Consider the following 15,683-nt stretch of genomic DNA (forward strand, 5'->3'; position numbering starts at 1 on the left):
GTGAGCCTCAGGTTCCACTTGAGGTGCCGTCTGTCCCTGTTTCTATTGGCCTGACTAGGCTCTTTGGGATCTCACTTTAGCAAATTCCCACTTTCTACAGCACGCTGTCTATGCCGAGCAATGGCTGGACACATACAAGTCAGCTCCCACTCCTGCTGCTCTGGGACCCTGGTGCGGTTCCCAGTCCTCCAATGACATTAGTCATCAAAGCCCTCATTCCAAGCATTCCAAAACTCTCCTTGGCACCCTATCTTGGCTGCTTAAAATCTGAGGTTTGGGATAACCTGTCCATTTCCTTCTCAGGAAGACCCTTTCTTTGCTCTTTGCTTGTTCATAAAAGAAACATAAAGGGGATAATTTATGATGATGTGGTCAATTGAACTTGGTAGTTCTGATTTCAGATGTCCTATAATCTTTTCTCTTTCTGTGGTCTGTGGTCTATAAAATTAAAAGAAACAAAGAACTTCACTGGTCCATTAAAGTTTAAGTCAAGGAAATTGAGCAAGGCAATCAATAAACAATGTGAGCTGGCAGTCTGCATACCTCTGCAGGAGCTCTCTGAACCGGACCACAAACCATTGGGTAGACACAAGAGGATGCTGCTTCCCACGAGGTCAAATCCAGGGTGACATCGGACCCCACAGGCTGCATTGAAGTGGTTGTTACAAGTGTTCTGGATAAAGTAACCGTTTTCAGGAGGCCTCAGGGCAGGACAGTGGACAACTAACATTTACAGAAAGAAAATAAAAAAGCAAAATTAGCCTTTGAAGCAGCCTCCTTTTCTTTGTTTGGTTAAGAGGACATTTTAGACACACAGTTAAATTACCCACATCATTCCTATTTACTGCATTTCAATTTCTAAGTGCATATTTGGAAGAAGTACCCTTACATCTCACTCCTATTAGGTATGTATTTACTTCCAATTAAATTTTTTACACAGACTAAATAGTCTTTTTTAAGTTTTAAAAATGTTTTATTTTGATATCTATGTGGATATGAGATTTTCTAGTTCTTGATCTCCATATGTCATTATTTATTTTCCTTCTTAATTAAGGTGGCTTGAAACAAAGAATAAGTTCAACAAAGTACGTCTGCTACAGATCCCACGCCTCTTGTACATGTTTCAGGCTAATTAAATAGTTTTAACTTTTGATATGAACAGCATTCTCTTTAAATGGATTTAAATACCACCAGAGCCAAAACCAGCTCATTTGCTATCAAATTTGTTGTTAGATTTGTAGCTTTTAGGTTCATATGAGATCTTTTTCTATACTAAATCTTCCTGGTTTCATGGTTCTGTCACTCCTGGGGTCTCAGATCCACTGTGTCTGGAGCAAGATTATAGGTGTGTGCAATGATAAGAAATGCTACTTAATAAAAACAGAGAACTTCTCCCAACGATGATTAGAGAAAGGAACATTAAAGATCACTTACAATGAATTGGATGGAAACACCAGCATCATTCCTTTCAGAGATCAGCTTTTATATTTGCTATTTGCCAAACGTGGGAGACTTACCTTCACAGGTCTGGCCGGATGCCCGATATCCCTCCTTGCAGACACAGTCCTCCGGGGATGTACTCCCAGGTGGAGAGGTGTGATTCTCATCAGGACACGGAAGGCAAGTGCTGATTCCTCCTGGAGAACCTTCTGGTTTGTATGTCCCAGACGGACAGGCTGCGGAAGTTCATTTTACATGAATTGATGATACATGAATTGATAGTTAACAGCATTTTTGAGACTAAGTAGAAAGAAAAAAATCCAAACAATATCCTTTCATAGAAAAAATAGTAAAATTCAAACAAACGGAGATTCTTTTTGTAAGAATGATGTAGTTTTGGGGTTTTTTCCTTCAAATTTTTATTTAAATTCTAGTTAGTTAACATATAGTGTAATATTAGTTTCAGCAGAATTTAGTGATTCATCACTTACATAGAACACCCAGTGCTCATCACAAGTGCCCTCCTTAATGTCCATCACCCATCTAGTCCAGCCCCACCCACCCTCCAGCACCCCTCAGTTTGTTCTCTATAGTTAAAAGTCTCTTATGGTTTGCTTCCCTCTCTCTTTTTTTCCCCTTCCCCTATGTTCATGTTTTGTTTCTTAAATTCCACATATGAGTGAAATCATATGGTATTTGTCTTTCTCTAACTGACTTATTTCACTTAGCATAATACACTCTGGTTCCATCCACATTGTTGCAAATGGCAAGATAGTCTTTTTGATGGCTGAGTAATATTCCACTGTGTGTGTGTGTGTGTGTGTGTGTGTGTGTGTGTGTGTGTGTAGATATCTGTCTATATCTATCTATCTCACATTTTCTTTACCCATTCAAGGAGCGATGTAGCCTCCTAAGTCCCACAATTAGTTACAATTAAAACACAACGAGCATGAGATGTCTGTGCGTATTTGTGGGGAAAAAACAAAATAGCAATGCATGTTAAGGGACTAAGAGGAATCAGTGACACATGACACATAAAAAAAATTCTTAATAAATATTGTTGACTCCGTATTCTCCTGCCCCAACCTGCACAGCACCCCCCCCCCCACTTCTATGCCCTCTCCCAGCAGAGAAGAACTACACAGGCAAAAAGCACGGAGCCCATTGTTTCTGTTCAAACCACTTGACTAAGGATAGGAGGAAGTGAAAAGTTTGAGGGAAATAATCCAACTGACGGGAAACAGGCCCTTTGAAGAAAAAAGAATTAAGACCCTGCTTTCCCCAGCTCAGAGAAAGACACACACACACACACAAAGATTAAAAGCAGGATCTAATTGACCTTGCTTCATATCCTCCCTCTGCACTAGCAATGTCACTTTGAATCTGTAACTTCCTCTCTGGAGTTACACATCTGTAAAATAACTCAAAATCGAGAATTCACTAATAAGGAAATTGGTGAAGAGAGGGACTTGCAATGCTCAGCTAATTCAGTGTAGCACTGTCAAGTATGCATTTGAGTATTTTGGGGCGTCTGGGTGACTCAGTCAGTTAGGCGTCTGCCTTCAGCTCAGGTCATGATCCCACGGTCCTGGGATCGAGTCCCGCATCGAGCTCCCAGCTCAGCGGGCAGCCTGCTTCTCCCTCTCCTTTGCGTGCTGCTCCCCCTGCTTGTGCTCACTCTCTGTCAAATAAATAAATAAAATCTTTTAAAAAAGTATGCATTTGAGTTATTTAAAAATAGTAGCAGCCCAGTAATGTGTACTTACATGTTTTATTTTATATAAATTGTCTCATTTAGTCCACATAGTACTAGCAAGTAATATTAATGACGATTAATATTTTTATTAATAAACGCATTAATTTCATTGGTATTATGTCCATGTTAAAGATGAGAAATTGAAGCTTAGAGAGATGTGCCGTCTTGACTGAAGTCACTCAGTAGGTGATAGAGCTAGAATTTTTTTTTAGTACTTAACATTGGTTCACTACATTTTTAAGACAAAAAATTCAAAATTACATTTACATTTTTTAACTAGCAAGTCAAACGTTTTTAAGTGGTAGCACACTCTTTCCTCTTCCTGTTGTCAATTTACTTAAGGCCTGTTTCTGGGGAGATAAGGTTTGGCTTATTTATTTTTTATTTATTTTTATTTTTTAGTCTGGCTTATTTTTTTTAAGAATTTTTTTTAAGGTTTACAACAAAATTGAGAGGAAGTGGAGAGCTAGAATTTAAAGCAAATAGTTATATGGCATTTATATGTACCAGGGACTGTTCTACATGTTTTATAAATATTACCTTTTTAATCTCCTTAAAAACCTATGACATATCTAATATTATTAATCTCATTTTATAGAGGAGAAAAATAAGGCAGTAAGTAAGAGACGAAATAACTTGCCAAAGTTATACAATGAGTAAGTGGCAGAGCTGGGATTTGAATCTAGATAATTTGTATTCAGAGTCCATGTTCTTTACCACTACATGTGCTGTGTCTCAAAAACCACCCAGGCGTCTTGGATGCTAAAATCCTTGTACTAACCACCATAACAGGCTAAAAATAAAAAAGACAGATTCGTAATATAATATAATTATTAGGAAAAAATAACCACGCTTCTGAAATTCTTGATTATACTTAAAAAATGAAGGTAACATTCTCTCATGATATTTAGTAGAAAATTCTAGAACTGGCTCGATCTGTGACAGTGTTTAAGAATGAGAAAAACAGGGGCACATAGGTGGCTCAGTCGGTTAAGCATCTGCCTTCAGCTCAGGTCATGTCCCAGGGTCCTGGGATGAGTCCTGCATCAGGCAACCTGCTCAGCAGAGAGCCTGCTCCTCCCTCTCCCTCTGCTGCTTCCCCTCCTTGGGCTCTCTCACTCTCTCTGTTAGGTAAATAAATAAAATCTTTAAAAAAAAAAAAAAAAGGATGAGAAAAACACTATAAAAGTATTTATAATGATATGTGACTCACGAAAAATACTTCAGCAGAAAGAGAACACTGCATCAAAGCATCGCAGTATTAAATACTGAGTTACTATTGAATTATTCATATTATTGGGTATTTCTTTCTAGCAAAAGTTCAGTAACTATTTGCACAGATCCTCAAGAAGACCCAGGACAATGTGGTCTCCTTTAAACAGAAGTCAGCAGCTGTAGGAGAAAACGATTAAGATAAACACACACATGGAGAAGAAAATACAAATTGTAACAGCAAAATTAAACTTGTCCTTTGGGACAGTAAAAAGAAGCCATAAAATTCCAGAACAGAACTGAACAGACCTAGGAAAAGTACTAGTTGTGATATGAACATAAGAATATACCTGAAGATTTGGTGGGGAAAAAACTCATCAAGTTTCAGGCAAAATTAATAAAAAGTGATTGACGCACCCAGGATAAAGGAAAAGCAATCATCTAGGAAAGAAAAGAAAATATTTATAAATGGGAAAATCAAATTGATATTTCATTTCTCCTGTGCAAAAACAAATGGCAGGAGAAAGAATGGAAGTAAGATATATAGCTACGTAGAAAAATATTATGAGTCCCAAATTATCTATCTGGGCAAGCTACTGGTGAATATGAGGAAAAGAAAGCCATTCAAGGATATGCATGGCTTCTGGAAATAAAGATGCATTTCACTGATTGAAAAGAAATCAAAATTAAAAACTCAACTCTGGGAAGAAATGGTATTTAATAAACTGCCTGAGATAAGAAACTAGTAGAACACACGGTATATATCGCTACATATCTTGCTAAAATTGCAAAAATGAAAACAAATACCAAATAAGGCTCCTTCTTAAAAAGCAAGACATATGATTGAAAGAAGAAAATAACCTTTGCAAAATATAAAGAATAGGGAGATGAATGGGAAGATGAACAAGGGAGAGTTCTCATTTCTTTTTATATACATCAGTATGATAAAGCTGAAAGAATAACTGAGGATCACATTTGTATATAAAAAAATACAACTAACTATGAATAGAAAAAGAATGCATAACCTACAAATCAGTGGAAGAGAAAAAAAACCCAAAGAACAAAGACAGAAAAACAGTAAGGAAATAAAAGAAATAGCAGAAAGAATGAAAAACAAAACAGCATAAAGTGGGGTACCTGGGTGGCTCAGTCAGTTAAATGGCTGCCTTCAACTCGGGTCATGATCCCACGATCCTGGGTTCAAGCCCTGAGTAGGGTTCCCTGCTTAGTGGGGAGTCTGCTTCTCCCTCTCCCTCTGCCCCTTCCTCCACTCATGCATTCTCTCTCTCAAATAAATAAATAACATCTTAAAAAAAACCCAACAGCATAAACTAACATAATAGAAGAAAACTCAAACATATCATCTATAATAAACAATATTCATGGGTTAATTTAATCCTATTGATAAGATACACACCGAAAATAAGCCAGACTCACAGGTTAAAAATAATTGGATGTGCAAAGATATGCTACATATTTCAAAAAATTATATATTACTATCTTGAGAAATAAAAATTAGATACATAAAAAGCTTTTTCCAATGCACGAAAAAGAAATGAATATTCCAATAAAAAAGTTGACAAAGAACAAGAACTAGAAATTTCCTACAGAAAAAACGACAATAACCAATAGTCACAGGATAAACAGTTTAACCTCACTCATGATAAAGAAATGCAAAGTGATGGCTGCTTTTTAATTTGGTAAAATTTTTAAAGGGCGTTAATACCACCCATTGCCAGTAAGCATGTGAGCAAACAGGTTCTCTCCTCCTCTGTAGGATAACCTGAGGGTAGACATCAAAAGCCTCAAAAGGAGCTTTCCTTTTGATAAAGCACTTCGTTTCTAAGAATTTGTCCCAAGTAAAGGCAAGTAAATATGTATGTGTGACTGTTGTTTATCATTACACACTCGGCATTGGCTGTAACACAAACGTCAAGAGATGAGGAGTTTGTTAAATTCTTACGACACATCTATCCAGTGGAATACTAGCCATAAAAATACAATTCTTGACATGGAAGATCATCCAAATTACGTAGTTGAGTGTAAAAAAAAAAAAAGGATATTTCAAACACCGTTCGTATTATGTGATCCTTTCTGGCTAAGAAATACATAAACATGACTTCAGGGAAATGATCTTTAAGGTTACGTATACATGGTATGTATTCATGGTAGAATTATGAGACTTTCAGGTTCACTTTTGTTGATCTACATTTTCTAGTTTTGCTACGCTGAATACGTATCACTTGTGCAAAAACAACTAAAAGTAAATTAAAATTATATGTAAAAGAAAGTCATTGTCTCAAATGCTATATTTCATTTCGTGGTTACTGGTTCTCTGATTCCTCCTTCTCCCTCTATCTTCTACAATATCCAAGAGAAAACTCTGTTGTTTGGATTTTACTCCTCAAAAATTCTCTGCATTTCCCCCTTCCTCCATCAGCATTGCCCTGTCTTAGACCTGGACTTACCATCCAGATTTTTTTTTTATCATTATGTTCAGTTAGCCACTGTATAGTACATCATTAGTTTCTGATGTAGTGCTCAATGACTCATTAGTTACGTGTAACACCCAGTGCCAGATTTTTACAAAGCCCCTTACGGGTCCCTCAACCTCCATCTCTACTCTTCATTCCACCATGAATGTTGCTGCCTGAACATCTTCCTAAAATACAAATCTGATCAAATAACTTTCTATTTAAAAACGGCACCAACAGCACGAGGCCCTCTCTCTTCACTCTGACATATAAGGATATCTTTGATCTGTCTGCAACCTTCCTGTATATCTGCTATAAGGGACCAGTGAATTCCATACCCTGATCAGAACCTGCTTCGGAATCAAGGAGAGCCTAGTTTTGCCCTACACCCCCCCTCCCCCATCTCAATTTGTTGGACTTGGGAGCTTGAACGACTACTTCGTTTCTCTGAGACTTGGTGTCTTTGTGTGTAATTTCAGTAGTACCTCCCTTACAAAGTTTGTTGTTCGGATTAACTGAAATAATGTGAGTAAAGCAACAGTATCTGGCGTGTAGTCAGCGTTCAGTAAATTACAGAATAAGGTCCCCAGCTCTTAACTTTCTCGACAATAAAAGACAGAATTCTACTTCCTTCCTAGATGTGTTGTGCCTGGTCAATGCTCTGGGGCTTGGTAAATATTACCTCTCTTTTATCTTCCACTTACCTTCTTTCTTTGCAAATGCTTTCCTTTGTCTGAGTGAACCTCCAGCATCCTTCAAGACTAACTCATTCTTCAAAGCTCCTCCAACTTTTTCAGAATTTGGTGGCTTCATTTCTGAGCCCCCAGAGTACATGACCCTTACCTCTGCTCTGGCACATGTCACACTGTATGTAACACATGCACCTGTCTCTCTCTCTCTCTCTCTCAGTGGGCAACATGCTCTTCAGAGAGTCTTCCAACCATCTGACCTAGTCATTAGCCATCCCATTTCCTGACCAACAGCCCCTCAATCAAAGAAGGGCAAGGGAAAACAAGCTCTGTTGGAAGGTGGAGGTGGGTTTAATGTGGAGGGAGGACTAAAGTCAGAGAGAATAATAACTGGGTGAAGTGAAAGAATACTGGACTTAGGGTCAAGACAACCAAGTTGCAAACTTGGCTCTTCTACTGACAAGCTATGTGGTCACTGGCAAGCGACTTTCTTTTCTTTTCCTACAAAATACAGAAGTTACAACTAATGATGGCTATGACCTTTTCAATGCTAACATTTGAAACTTCTATAAATAGAATAATACTAGAAAGTAAGTTAAAGAAATCTTCCATATGAGCAGTCAGATTCTGTTTACAGATTTTATAATTTCTTTTTAAAATAATATTACATAAAAAGGAACTCATCTTAACGATATTGCCCTCCAAAATGGTTTGAGTAATCGAGAGTCGACAACACTGGAGAACAGTGTTTTGGATAAAAATATCCCAAAGTACATTTGGAAATGTATTGTGAAATTCATAATGATAATGGAAAACAGACTTTAGGAGAACTATTTAAAGGCATTGCACAATTCTAGTGGGAGAGGTGTAATCAACTTCTTTGATACCCAAGGGGGAAAATTCCTCATCTAAAACCAAGCAAAAGTTAAAAAGAAGAAATAAAACTGTGGTTTGAGCAAGTTTCACAAGTGATGGTAAAGGGTCGGGGTACGTTCTTTTCCTTTTAATGTGAAATGTTTCCTTCCTGGAAATGTCCCAAATATTATTTCTTAATTGCTCTTTTAGTTGTTGGTAAAATAAGCACTTTCTCTTTTCAGAAACATCTTGGTGGTTATCAGCTACTATTACTGGAAGTGTGATTCTTGAAGCTATCATGTTGTGCTAATGTTAGATTTTCCCTCAGCTGACAGTGCAATTCTTTGACTGAAATAAATTAAAACATCAAAAAAATCAGTTTGGAATTTGTAAAATACAAAGAAGCCTCCATTCTCTCTAAACCATCTTACCCACTAAATAGAAATTTGTTCGATGACTATTTTAGTTAATACAAATAACATACACAGTAACAAGTAACTTATAAAATTCCTTCATATACATAATCTAAGACTGATTTTAAAAATTTGGTAAGTATTAAGAGGCTCTTTTCCATGCACAATTCATCTTTAAGGGTTAATAAATGCCTTCGAAGACTCTAGTGGTGAGGTGGCTACGTCCGCTGCACTCAGGCCGTGCACCACACAACTCCAAGGGTGCCCATTCGGGTAGATTACGGTGCCATTCAAGAGTCACACAACTCAAAAGCCCTAGCTTCTGCTCTATTACAAAGGGCACCAAGCAGTGCCTGGGCCCCCAGGAAAAGGCTCTTTATTATTACAACATCATGCTCCTTCTCAACTTTAAGGACTCGATCGGAATAAGGAATCTGTTCCTACAAATAGTTGTGCTAGGATTTTGAGCACCGGGGTTCACTGCTCTAGAAGAGAATCGGTTTTCCCCATGCCGAGCCAACGTTTTCACAATTACAAGACAAGCGCGTAGGCATGCATATGAGGAAACGTGCTTTTACGAGACAGCCCAGATCCTCTCTGTGTTCATTAATGAATTAGATAAGGAGGCTCTTAACTGCCTTGGATACTGCACGACCGAATCTGCGGTAAATGAATTAGCATCCTGTCAATTTTCCTGCGATTGGTTAGCTTATTTGGCGGAAGTATAGCGTATTTGGACAGAGTTGTGAATTTGAGTAACGATGTGGTACCAAAGCAGCAAATGGACCACTGGCTGCAGGGTGCCATGTTGCAAAGAGAAGCATCTGCTCAGACTGGAAAGGAGATTACTGATGCATCAGGACAAGTCTATCAAAAACCAAAAAATAAAACCCTCAGAAGACTGTGTCTGAAAGAGGATGTATCAGCAAAGTTATTATATTGCTAAGAATTAATATACGTCACACACACACACTCAGAAAGAGAGAGAAATACAACCTGGCTAAGTACAGAATACTTAGGCAGAGCCTTTTTTTGTTGAAAACTCTGTGTTCTTAATTGTCTTAAGGTGTTCACTGTCTGGATGAGAAATGTGAGATCATCCTAAGTTTTACAACAAAAATTTTGTGGGCAAGTACTTTTAGGAGAGGCCACTGGAGATTTTAAAATGATCTTTAACCTTGTTTATTCTTTCTCAAATAGCCAATAACTTAGAATCATATAAAGAAGAAAATAAATTTACTGTAAGCTAAACCACATTGGTAAGTTGATTCCAATTTTTTATAATTATAAACAACTTTCCCTGTTCCCTTATTTCTTTCATCCACTGAACTTTTTTTCTTAAGCAAAATAATATTAACTTTTCAAACTCATTCGCCTATTGCCAAATTACTTTGTATTTCCATTATTTGGACTGAAAGCATATATCTTATTGTACTCGCTCTAGCACTGGGTTATTAACAGTTATTAAGATTACCAATTAATCAGGTCATTTTGGAGCCTTTGGAGGCCTGCTGGGAACAGGATTCCTAAAATGGCAAAAATGTCTGGAAGGTTATGGTCCAAGGCCATTTTTGCTGGTTCTAAGTGGGGTTTCTGCAACCAGATGGAGCACATAGCTCCTTAAAATTGAAGGTGTTTATGCTTGAGATGAACCTGAATTCTATCTAGGCAAGAGATGAGCTTCTGTGTGTAAAACAAAGAACAACACAGTGACTCCCAGTGGAAAACCAAAACCAAACCAACCGAAACAAGCAAACAAACAAAAATGCAGAGTAATCCGGGGAAAAGTAACTCACGCTCATGGGAACAGTGGCATGTGCCAAATTCCAAAGCAACCTTCCTGCTAAGGCCATTGGCCACAGAATCCATGTGATGCTGTACTCCTCAAGGATTTAAACTCACTGAAAGTCAATAAAGATATAGATGTGTTCTCTTGTAAATAAAATAAAATAAAATAAAATAAAATAAAATAAAATAAAATAACCAATTAATCAATTACTTAAATGTGAAATCCTACGCGTTTCAGCGCAACAAGGTTTCAACTTGAACCTAGGGTAGATTTATCCCTGAGATTCAGACATGTATAGGTTTATTGCTTGAAGAACTTGAGAACCTGCTGAGAGAAAACTTCATCCATGGTAAGAGTACTATTCAAAATATTACAACTCAGAATGGCACGGTCATTGATCAATGACAATGGACATCAGCTGTAGCATCAAACAGAATTCTACAGGCCCACTCGTCTGCCAGATATTCCCTCTACAGCTGCTGGACGATGGGACAGGCGCCAGTGAGCCTGGAAAAGGGGTCAGATCAGGAAGGGAACATTCAAGAGACTTAGGGCAGTAGCTATTCACCAATCCAATATCCTAACCACATTTACAACTGTACTAATTCATAGCTGCTGAATATTAGCCCGTCCTACCGAAAGAGAGAAATTGCACACTTTGGATCTAAGAACAACGTTGGCAGTAAGAAGGCAGAAAAATTCTGAGTATGGTGTGGTGTTTGTTGTGGTCTTACAAGGAGGGGTAAGTTATGAGTCAAGTCTCAGGCCATACTTGCCTTCGATATTCTCCCTCCCTCATCATCTCTACTTCACTTCAATAAGACTTTTTAAGATCTTTGGGGGGCGCCTGGGTGGCACAGCGGTTGGGCATCTGCCTTCGGCTCAGGGCGTGATCCCGGCGTTGTGGGATCGAGCCCCACATCAGGCTCCTCCGCTATGAGCCTGCTTCTTCCTCTCCCACTCCCCCTGCTTGTGTTCCCTCTCTCGCTGGCTGTCTCTCTCTGTCGAATGAATAAATGAAATCTTTAAAAAAAAAAAAAGACTTTAAGATCTTTAGGAGTTTGGAAATGTGGATACCTGTTGTTTTCCATGCCCATTGTTGTTACACTTATTTAGGACCTTATTATTTTATGACTTGATTGATTCTGTAACCTCCATACGTATAACTCTTCTTCCAGGTTAGTACACATTCAGTGATTTCTGTCCATGTATGCCAAATTAACATCCCTATAACACAGGTTCAATCACGCCACTTTCCTGCTCAGAAATCTCCAATGGCTTGCAGTTGCCAATTAACCAAAGGCCATCTCTGCAGCCTGGAATTCAAGTCCTAGTACAATCTAGTTCCTACTCCCTAACTTTCTTGCCCCGAACCCCACTATGTTCATAGATTTAGCCCCTTCACCCATCTATACAAGCTACTGCTAATATCCATCACAGGTCTGTACGTTCTGTTCTCCACAGGGCTATCTCCTATTTCTAATAGCCCAAATCCTGTCATTCAAACCTAGTACAAATCCCATCACCTCCATAATTAAAAGTTAATATTTTTAGAACATCTACAGCATTTTGTATATCATATATGTCATCTCATTTTGATTTTCATTTAATCTCAGTAGCTGAGAACTGGATTAACCATAATACTTGGTTCATGACACACAATCTGACTTCTGTATAGTTATTATAGAGCTCCGTTTCATAATAAACTACTTTAAGGCAAGTACTGGGCAACAATCATATCTTCCAAAATACCTAAAAGATATTCAATAGTTAAAGGAGTCCATGGATAGATTTAAATGACTTCCTTCTGTACTTTCCATAAACCCCAGTTTAGAATGATCTGTTCCACCCGGCATTCATTCTGATATCTGTGTGGTCTAGTCTACTGCACCTCGAAGTAGTCCACTCATGTAGCCATTTTTTTCCTTCCATCTTCCCATATTAAAATGTTTGGATTGTCTTCTGAATAATCCGTGTGTAAATAAAATTGCAAGTATTCCACTTTGGCAACTGCAATGCTTTCAACACATTAAATTTCACCATGTCACCACCTTTCTCCCATTTCACCCATTAAAGTAGGGTGTGGTACAAAGGATCAACTGAGAACCCTTGGAAGAGAATTCTGGTAATTATTACTAGCTCTGACACTGTCTGCCCTTCTCTAAGTTATATAACCAATTACGGAACTGGTTTTTCCATTGTGATACCATGGGTGATCATGTTTGTAACCAAGTAGTTGTAACACTAAAATTTCATGACCCTCTGTAGGGATGAGAAGGATATGACAGGTAAAGGGATACTGGGGATAGAGAATAAGACAGAACTCCATCCGTATCCTTACAGATATTGTAGTCTTACACAGATGATTAAAAGGCGCAAAGTACCATGTTATGTGACAACATGTAAGAGAGACATTATCTAGACTTGCAGCAGGGGTGGGTGGTCAGCTTTGTTGGTCAAAGTGATTTCAGAGTGAGACCAGAACCATGTACAGAAGTGAGAAGTGTAGGCGTATGGGGATGGCATTCAAAACAGAGGGATCAATAAGTGCAGGCCCCGAAGCAAGAGAGAGCATGCTTGAAAAAACAAGCATTCACTCTGGCTGGAGTACAGAGGGGTGAGGCTAGAAAAGTAAGTGGGTGCCAAAACCATGAAGACTGGATAGGCCACATTCAAAAGCTGAGAGTTTATCCTTAAAACAGTGAAAACAATGACAATGTTCAAGTCAAGGTACGTGACAAAATCACTCTGGGTGACTTCTGGATAATTATTTTGAAGGACAATAAATTTCATTCTCAAACACATGTTGATTCAGTCACTCCCATTTTCCCCTATACATAAGGATCATTTCAGAACTTTGAACTGTGAGGAATGCTTTGCTTTTTTTCTTTCTTTCTTTTTTTTTTTTTTTTTTTTTGCTTAACTGCAAAAAATCAAAATTTTATAACTTTTTCTAAAATTGTTATCCTTTATTTACTGGTCATTAGTTATTTTCTTCCATTTTACTTTGGTTTCAGTAGAAATAAAAGTCATCATTGGGCATAAGATATGGGAAAAACAGACATCACTGTGTTTCCACAAAAGATGTGCCTAGTTAACACATAAAAAGCAATACCACTGTTGAACTGATACAACCAACATGGAAAAATCTGTCACCAGAGAAGATATGATGCACAGAAAAAGTAGAAGAATTTGTTTCTGAGAAGATGGAGTAGATGTACTTTTTCTTGGTCTCCCTGGTAAGTACAACTAAAAATCCTGAAGGTTACATATAAAATAAACATAAAATGACACTAATAAAAAGGCAGACCAGCTAGGGACCTTCAGAGTGAATTCCTTGGGCTTCCCTTTTCCTCACATATCCCAGACATAGGGCTAGAGAAGCTGGCCATCCAAAACACCAATGGGAATGGACCAAAAAAAAAAAAAAAAAAAAAAAACCCTCCAAAACAACAAAATACTGCGCTTTCTAGCTAGAAGATGAAGAAATGGCAGTAGGACACTTTTAGACAAGAACCAGTCAATTCCTCTACTCCAGCCAGACACCACAGAAAAACTGTGGCCCAATGCAGCCATACCAGGCAGAGACCAAGTGGGAAGTCTAGATTTCTACTCTTGCAAAGCTCTAGTGAGGCACCCCCACACCTCTGCCAGGGTGGTATCAGAGATGGCCAAGTAAAGAGGTGGGTCTTTCATGCCAGTGGAGATGACAGGGGTGAGGGTTGTGTCTCACTGCCACACCCAGCCGGAAGTAGCAAGGGGTCTTTCCTCACCCTCTCTGGAGTGGTGTCAGAGTTGGCCCGTGGAGAGTCAGAACTTTCATCACCACCAAGCAGCAAAGAGGTCCCCTCTTTGTAGTGTCTGGGGAGGTCATGTGGGGAGCAATAAGGAGGCCTTCGAGAGCCAGAAATTCCGTCCACACCCAGCAGTAATGGGGATCCCCCTCACACATACATATCAGTGTCAGTGGGGGCAAAATGACGAACACAGACATCTATGTTCACTTGGCAGGAATAAGGCAATGCTCCTCATACCTCATTCTCTGTTGAGGGAATGATTATATAACACTCTTGAGATGACAAAATTATAGAAATGGAGAATTTCTTTTGCAAGAGGTCAAAGTGAGGGCAACTAGGAGCAGAAGGGAAGTGTTTGGGGCTCTCTAAAGGGCACGTTATGAATCCTTGTGGTGGTGGGATTGTTCTGTATCTGGTGGGACTGCATCCATGGCAATATCTGCAGTGGGATATTACACTATAGTTTTGCAAGATGTTACCATTGGGAGAAACTAGGAAAATTATATAGGGGATCGTTCTGTATAATTTCTTAAAACTGCATGTGACACTACAATTATCTCAAAGGGAAAAAAATATAAAAATTCAAAAGCAAAAGGCAAAGAAGCAAAATTTCAAGGTACATCCAAAAATATCCAAGATTGAGAAACTGGATTTTGGAGCCTGTGGTACCAGGTTACTATACAGGTGTGGTTGGAGGTGGTCAAGGATATTTCTTCATGCCTAACTATTGCTTTACAGGTGCCTCGATCCATGAAAAATAATATGATGAAGAGTGTACATGAGTATTAGAATGATTGGAAATTAGTATTTCTCCTGCATAAATTCATAAGTTGACCTTCTTATTCATAGGTCAGTTTCAATAAAATTTTATAGCTCCTCATGAAGGTTACACAATTCTCTTTCAAATTATTCTTAGGAAATACATTTTTTTTCTTATTATTGTGAATGGGATGTCATAAGATTTTTTAAACTTAATGTTTCTGCATAAAAATTTATTGATTTTGAAGTATTTATCTTGCTACCTTATAAATCTATTAATTCTAGTGATTTCTAATTTATTTCTTTGTATTTTTTAGGTTAAGAATACTGCATACCATAGTAAAATAACTTTTTTGTTTAAAATATTAAATATTGATGGTGAAACAGTAAACTTGCTTTATTAATGTTTATGGTTGTGTTTGCAGTATTTCACATATAAAGTGCATTTGATTAATTTTTTTCTTATCATTTGATTCATGGTCCATGACACGTTTTCATA

The 15,683-nt window shown here is 38.1% G+C and overlaps 1 protein-coding gene and 1 pseudogene across 4 annotated transcripts in view; one reads left to right on the plus strand and one right to left on the minus strand.

Annotated features, from left to right (window-relative positions):
* Window positions 1-15,683, minus strand: part of SVEP1 (sushi, von Willebrand factor type A, EGF and pentraxin domain containing 1) — a 194,306-nt gene that overhangs the window by 134,567 nt on the left and 44,056 nt on the right. For all 4 annotated transcript variants that reach the window (XM_044386734.3, XM_026506030.4, XM_057313668.1 and 1 more), the window contains exons 4-5: window positions 1,518-1,676; window positions 544-723 (exon numbers count right to left, since the gene is read on the minus strand). In XM_044386734.3, the coding sequence (XP_044242669.3) occupies window positions 544-723; window positions 1,518-1,676 (339 nt within the window). The remainder of the gene's footprint in view (window positions 1-543; window positions 724-1,517; window positions 1,677-15,683) is intronic.
* LOC113260331 (60S ribosomal protein L35a-like) lies at window positions 10,380-10,735 on the plus strand (annotated as a pseudogene).

Source organism: Ursus arctos, unplaced genomic scaffold (genome assembly GCF_023065955.2).
Source record: "Ursus arctos isolate Adak ecotype North America unplaced genomic scaffold, UrsArc2.0 scaffold_18, whole genome shotgun sequence".
Taxonomy (NCBI): Eukaryota; Metazoa; Chordata; class Mammalia; order Carnivora; family Ursidae; genus Ursus; species Ursus arctos.